The sequence below is a fragment of the Elephantulus edwardii genome, unplaced genomic scaffold (assembly GCF_000299155.1).
Source record: "Elephantulus edwardii isolate Elephantulus edwardi_28Jun2011 unplaced genomic scaffold, EleEdw1.0 scaffold00096, whole genome shotgun sequence".
In the NCBI taxonomy this organism is placed as follows: domain Eukaryota; kingdom Metazoa; phylum Chordata; class Mammalia; order Macroscelidea; family Macroscelididae; genus Elephantulus; species Elephantulus edwardii.
The window spans coordinates 785006-792660 of NW_006399846.1; the positions used below are offsets into that span (position 1 = coordinate 785006).

The window sequence follows — 7655 nt, forward strand, 5'->3', positions numbered from 1 at the left end:
TGTGTGTGTGTGTGTGTGTGTGTGTGTGTGTGTGTACTGTCAAATTGGATCTGACTGGTACAGGAGACTGCTCCTCCTTCTCCAGCAAAGCATGAAGTAGAGTCTGGGTTTCCCCCCGCCCAGGTGCCTGTCGGGGCCTGGGTTTCAGCTGTCCACACCACAGCAGTGGGCAATGAGCTTAAAGCCCCTGATGGCTCTGGGTGCTGACTCTCACCAGTGGCTATGGATGAAGTCACAGGCGATTTTCAGCCAGCGCCGGAAGTCTGGTATTTTTTATAAATTTGTATTTTGTTCCACATTTTTCTCCCAATCTATTAGGAACCTTCTATTATGATTTCTTTCAGAATGGGCCACATCGTCGCTGGGCACCATCTAGTTCTTCTGGTCTCAGGATCATGAAGACTGAAGTTGATGTGGCCCATTAGTCCTTTGGACTAGTAGTCTTTCATTTTATTCCCTTTTCTTTGCTCCAAATGGGAAGAAACAAATAATTGCACCTTATATGGCCACTCTCAAGCTTTTATGATCCCAGTAGCTACTCACCAAAGTAGGAGATAGAATATAGTCATTGTAGACTGTGCTGTGATGTCCAAGACTATGAGCTTGAACTCCCAGGTCCAGTGATTCATTCTTTCGGAGTGTTTGGTTATGGTTAAGTTGTTGTAATTTTCTCCCTTATGTGTGCTCCTATATACATGGATCTATTTACAGCATATAAAGATATACATATAGAAATATTGTCTTCTAAACCTATAGGTTGTGGGTGCCGTTTCTTTCATTTATACATACCTGATTTTTTAAATTTTTTTATCATACCTGTTCATTTTACCTGTCCACTTGTGAATCCATTCCTAGATTAATGTCTTTTAGTACTGATAACAACAGACACCAATGTTATCTGTAGTGGAAGCACGTCTTTATATAAATCACATATGTAAGAATATCTTTAAACTCTTAGAAATTAACATACTATGTAAAAAGTGGGTTTTTTAAATGGTGTTTGAGAAAGAAAATAAAATTGTTGATCGTTTTTTTCAAAAAATTAGGAGGGAAAAATATTAGGGGCAGGGAGAAAGTGAAACAATGAATGAATGGAAATCCAAAGTCTCTGTAAATGTTCATTAAAATTAATTTTAACAAGGAAAAAAGAAATAGAAAAGGAAAATACAAAATGGGGGACTTAAAAATAATAAATAAAAGGGAGGACTTAAAAATAATAAATAATTAGGTCGAGAAAAGGGATTCAACCTTGATCCACACCTTTCCTGATATATTTTTTTTAAAAATGAGTTTTAAAAAAATTTTATATTATAAAAATTCCTCCAAAGATATTTTACTAATTTTCATCCTTACTAAACATGTATAAAGGTACCTGTTTCTCCATAACCTACTTATCATGTTATTTTCTAAACTTTTCTGATCATTGACAGTCTGGTAAATGAAGAAAACAACAACAACAACACAGCACTGTCCTGTTGTTGTTGTTGTTGTTAGGTGTCACTGGGGCAGTGCAGACTCAGGACAACCCTGTAGACAACAGAGTGGAGCCCTGCCCTGCCCGGCACCATCCTCAGTCTCCTCAACACACTCAAGCCATTGTCACAGTCACTGTGTCAGTCCATCTGGTTGAGGGCGTCCCTCTATTTCATTGACCTTTCTACTTTTCCCAGATGCTGTCTTTTGCCAAGGGCTTTCTGACAGTGTGCCCAAAGTATGTGAAGCTGTCCTTTTCTTAAAGGGGTAACCTGGTTATACCTCTTCCAAGGCGGATTTGTTCTTTCAGTAATCCATGATATAAAATCAGTACTCTTCTCCAACACCACCATCCAAAGGCATTCATTCTTCCTCAGTCTTCCTTATTCTTTGTCCAACTTTCACATGCATGTGGAGTAATTAAAAATGCCATGACTTGGGTTACATGCCCTTTGAACTAACACCTTCATTCTTTAAAACACTATGCAGGCCAAGCTAAATATGGCCATGAGCCAGAATCAGCCTCATGGGTTGTCAGTTTGCAACTCTGACCTAGGTTCTAATGACTACTATTTTCCTACAGATGTGAACAATAGTCACTCCATCAGCCAGGCCAATGGCAGCTCCAAGGCTATCGCTGGATACAGCTCATCCAAGATCCAGAACCATTGCCAGGAGCTATACTATCAAGTAGTGCCAACAGGTGAGTCCCCACTTACTGAGGTTCCCACTTCTTTGTGCCATGCTCCCACCCCAAAAAGTCCTGAGGCCCTAAAGAATTTACTTTTTTAGCTAGATACTTTTAACACTGAGTCTTTTTCTTTGTCCTTCCATGTTTCACTCCACAGGAACACTCACCTGCACAACTCAGGAGACCTGCAAGGACAGACACAATAGGGAGGAAGCCCCTCAGTGTGTGCCTGGTGAGTGGTGACCTGCACAATGCTGTCCTTATGGCCATTTCCCAAACTTCGCCTGTAGCTGGAACCTGTGGGAATGAGCAGGAGAGGAGAGATAGATGGGGTTCAAGGAAAACCCCTTGGGATAAAGAGTGGAAATAGAGACAAAAGGTGAGAAATAAAAGGAGGAACAAGAAGGCCCCCAAAAGAAGCATGATGTTCTCCCTTGTTCTTCAAAGGTCAAAAGGTATTTGAGAACATTAAAGATTGGAGGAAGTTAAAGGTTTCTATAAGCTGTTGTGGTGGCTTAGTGGTATGGAGTTGTGCTGCCAACCCAAAGGAACACAGTTCAAATATACCAACTACTCCACAGGAGAAAGATGGGCAATCTCCTCCCATGAGATGATGGTCCCAAACAACATAACACATATTGTTGCAGGGAGCTCTGGTGGCCTCGTGTGTAAGGAGTTGCATGGCCAATGCAAAGGCATGTGATGTGAATCCACCAAGGATAAGCCATCTCCCCTTGTATGATTTACAGCCTCTGGAAGCCCACTGAAGGGTCAGCTATGTGTTGGTTCCAACTGGAGAGCACATAACAACAACAACATACCATAGTATGTTCCTTTTTAGACTGGATAGATTTATCACTTTTTATAATCCATTCATCAATTGATAGGCATTTGTGTGCTTTGGGTGCTTTCTCCTTTTTAGCTATTATGACTAAGGCAGCTGTAAGTGTGTAAGTGTGCATGAGTGTGTGTGTGTGTGTGTGTGTGTGTGTGTGTGTGTGTGTGTGTAGGTGACCTAGTACCAAGGGAGCTGAGCTGCTGACTCAAAAGCCACACCTCTCTGGTGGTTCAAATCCACCAGTGACTCCTCTGGGATAGGGGAAGAGGAAAGATGGGCCATTTCCTCCCATGCAATTTATAGCTTGGAAAACCAAATGGAGAGTCAACTAAGAGTCAATTACAACTTGAGGGCAATAAAAAAAAGAGAAAAAGGAAAGATAGAAATGTCCCTAGGTGATGCAAATGGTTTATTCTCAGCCACTAAATAAAAGGTTAGCAGTTTCAATCCACCCACCAGCACCTCAGAACAAAGGCCCTATTGAAAGCTGTAAGGAGAACACACACAGGGTCACCAGGAGTCAAATCAACTCAACAACAAAGAATATGGGGTTGTTATATGTCTTGGAGAGGATGAAACCAAGTCTTTCCTTGGAGACTAGGGTCTTGAAGCTCCACCTCACTTACTTTGGGCTCATGGCCAGGAGGACATCATGCTTGGAAGGGTGCAGGGGACAGCGCACGAGAGGGAGACCCCGGAGGAGATGGACTGATACAGTAACTGGGGTGATGGAGATTGTGTGTCAGAGTTAGTGAGACTGGGTCAGGACAGGGAAGGATTCAGAGCTGCTGTACTAGGGTCGCTATACATTGCAGGCAACTCAATGGCACATAAACAATAACATACTATGACAGGTTTGGAAGCAGGAGTAGCATCCACTTCCTACATAACATGCCTCCAAAAACCCTGTGAACTTCGATAAATGTCAATAGTTGTAGAGGGGCTTCAGGCCTTTTGTTCATAGGGTCACTATGAGTCATGCTCGACTCAAAGGCAACCAACAACAAAAACATATGACTAAGAATGATAGCCTAGTGGATAAGGAGTTGCGCTGTCAACCCACAGACAGCCAGTTCAAATCCATCAGCCGCTCTTTGTGAGAAAGATGGACAGTCTATTTCCATGTGATTTATAGCCTCTGGTAGTCTGTTGGTAGGTCAGTTATGAGTCTGTTTCTATTGAATGGCAGTGAGGCTTTTGCTGAAGAGTGATGATGTAGCCTGTAGTGTGTTGCACTGCGAATCAAAAGGCTGCACATCTCCAGTATCAATCGCACCCGTGGTTCTGCAAGAGAAAGATTTAGCAAGTGTCCTCCAGTTAAATTTTACAGACACAGAAACCAAATAGAGGGTCGCTAGGAGTCAAAATTGACCCAATGGCAGTGAGTGACTGAAAAATGAAATTGTTGGGTTTTGTGATAACTCTATGTTTAACTTCCTTAAAAACTGGCATATTGTTTTCCAACATGTCTGTAACATTTTACATTCCCCCAAGTAATATGTGAGAGTGAGAGTTGACAATTTTTAAAGTCCAGTTTTTAAATTGAGCATTGCTGTCCTAACCCAGTCTGAGTGAATTTTTCAGACTTCGCACCTGGTGCACAGAAATCTTTACGGGCAGCCTGAAGGTCCCTAGTGCTTTGGGAGTGGTTGTGAATGAGGAAATGTGAATGAAGAGGGTAGGAAAGGTTGAGAATGAGGAAATGACACCAAAAACAGAGATAAGAGGGTCTGAAAAGAAACTGTGCCTGCTGCTTGATTTTTCCCCAGGATGGTCCCACAAGAGGAATCTAAAGATAGGTGAGGAGGAAGAAGGGGAAACCCAGCCTTCATCTGTGCTCTCCACCCCTCAGTTCACTGTGCTGACTCTCTGTAGGATCTCTACTCAGTATTCTCTCACTCAATTTGCTGCTGTTGTCTGTGCATTTAGTCCACAGCTGGGAGTCTGCATCAGAGTGTAGAATCCTTCTGATCCAATGCAGGGCAGCTCCTGAGATCTTCATTATCCAACCTACCCAGACAATACTTCACAGGAAGGGGTCTTTAATAAATATATCTTAATATAGCTACGACCTTCATCCTTACCTCTCTTCTCTCCAGTATGTGGGCGACCAGTCACTCCCATCACCCAGAACCAGGAGGCCTTTGGTTCTTCCAGAGCTCAGCTGGGCAGCTTCCCCTGGCAAGCCTTCACCAGCATCTATGGCCGTGGAGGTGGCGCCCTGCTGGGTGACAGATGGGTCCTCACTGCTGCCCACACCGTCTATCCCAAGGACATTGTCTCCTCCCGGAAGAACAGGAGTGTGCATGTGTTCCTGGGCCACACAAGCATAGATGAGTTGCTGAAACTGGGAAACCACCCTGTCCGTCGCGTGGTTGTTCACCCAGACTACCGTCAGAATGAGTCTCACAACTTCGATGGGGACATCGCTCTTCTGGAGCTCCAGCACAGTGTCTCTCTGGGCCCCCACCTCCTCCCGGTCTGTCTTCCCGACACTGAGACCCTCTACCGCAGTGGTCAGTTGGGCTTTGTCAGTGGGTTTGGCATGGAGAAGGGCTGGTTAACTTCTGAATTGAAATACACACAACTACCTATAGCCGCTGGAGAGGCCTGTGAGGCCTGGCTCCGAGAGAAGCAGAGGATTGAGGTGTTTTCTGACAACATGTTCTGTGTAGGGGATAAGACGCGGGAGCAGACTGTCTGCCAGGGGGACAGTGGTAGCGTCTATGTGGTGTGGGATGATTATGCACATCGTTGGGCAGCCGCAGGTATTGTATCCTGGGGCATCGGGTGTGGCAAGGGATATGGCTTCTACACCAAAGTGCTCAACTATGTTGACTGGATTAAGAGAGTGATGGAGGGGAAGGACTGACCCTCGGTCACCTCAGCCATGGTGACCAGAGACTAGCACTGTGGAAGTCCAGTAAAGAGACCGTTGGAATTAAAGACAGAGAAGAGGAAGGAGCAGTCTCTATTTAAGTCACTGACGCAGCCACCAACAGTGAGAGCAATCTACTCCTCCCCTCTCGCCCGACACCAGGCAGGAGAGGCCTTCCCCAGCTCCTCATCCCCTGCCTCCTTCACATCTACACCGCCCCAGGGAGCCCTGTACAGCAGGGCTGATTTCACTGTGAGCTTCCTCCTCTTCATCTGCTGTTGATGCAACTGCTTCTACCCCACTTGTGTAACAGTCACCTTCTTACCGTCCATTCAAGAGGAGGTTGGAGGGAGTGGTCTGAACTGCCTTACATTTCTTGGCTCGAAAATCTTTTCAGTAGGCCTCTGGATTAGTCAATCCATTGATTTCACTGCTACCACAATGACAGGTGTGAGTATAGTTCAAAGAAAAGTTTGTTGTCAAATTCTAACTTGTAATGACTCCATGTATGTCAGAGTAGAAACCTTTTAGGGTTTTCAATGACTGGGGATTTTTTGGCTCTTGTTTTGTTTTTTTGTTTTTTTCAAAACATACATCACCAGACCTTTCTTCCAGGGCACTTCTGGGTGGGCTTGAATTTCTAATCTTCAGTTAGTAGGTCAGAGCATTAATTGTTTATATCTATGGAAGAATCTCTTTCTCATCTTTCATTCAAGAGCAACACAGAGAAGGTGATCTTGATTGAATTTCATTTCAGTAATATTTCAAAGCACCTTTAGTCGATTCTCAAATAACCAAACTGTTGGGCTCATCATTTACCACAACTTCTACATGAGAATTCTTCCCCACCCCCACCCCCATCATCTATCTGCCAGGTGCCTCATGTGTGATATTTCATTTAATCCTCACACTAAATTTGCAAAAACAAAACAAACCAAAAGAAGTCCCACTGCCTCTGAGTCGAGTCCAACTCAGCAATCCTCCATCCAGTTTCTGAAGATGTAAATATATTTTTAATTTATTATTAATTTCAATGAAAATTTAGAGACTTTGGATTTCCATTCATTCATTTTTGCACTTTTCTCCCCTCCCAACCCTCCCCACTAGTACACTACCCTCTTGGAAAAGTAAAAGAAAAATTATTTCATTGTTTTACAAACCCTCCCCCAGGTCCACTCCACTATGCAGCCTTCACTCTGGACTCCTGTCGTGACAAAAATACCTAATCACATATCCTTTTTAAACAGTTTTCTCCCTCATCTATTTCAATGCATTATACATTGTTAAGCCCATCGTTCTCAGTCTCCCCCCAACCCCGATGTCAATCCTGTTTTACAACAGTGGCACTATGCAGTATTTATTCTTCTGTAACTGAGATACTTCCCTCAGCATAATGTCCTCCAGTCACCCATTTTTAATAATATTGCATGAGCTCCTTGTTTTTCAATGCAAGGTAGTTCTCCATTGTGTGAATATACCACAGCTTCTCTATCCATTTGTTTGTTGATGGGCACTTAAGTTGTTTCCAACTCCTTGCTATTGTGAACAAAGCCGCAATAAACATGGGTGTGCAGATATCTGCTTGGATGTCAGTTATGTTCTCTTTGGGGCATATTCCCAGTAGTGGAATTGCTGGGTCCAATGGTATCTCTATATGCAACTTTTTAAGAAAGCGCCTCACTGCCTTCCACCGTGGTTGCACCATTTTACTCTCCCACCAACAATAAATAAGGGTTCCAGTTTCTCCATAACCTCGCCAGCATTTGTTGCTTGCT

The 7655-nt window shown here is 43.6% G+C and overlaps 1 protein-coding gene across 1 annotated transcript in view; it reads left to right on the forward strand.

Annotated features, from left to right (window-relative positions):
- C1RL (complement component 1, r subcomponent-like) overlaps positions 1 to 5874 on the forward strand; it is a 24734-nt gene extending 18860 nt beyond the window's left edge. Inside the window, exons 4-6 of the mRNA XM_006891349.1 lie at positions 2057 to 2176; positions 2322 to 2396; positions 5102 to 5874. Coding sequence (XP_006891411.1) covers positions 2057 to 2176; positions 2322 to 2396; positions 5102 to 5874 — 968 coding nt within the window. The remainder of the gene's footprint in view (positions 1 to 2056; positions 2177 to 2321; positions 2397 to 5101) is intronic.
- Positions 5875 to 7655: the final 1781 nt, after the last annotated feature.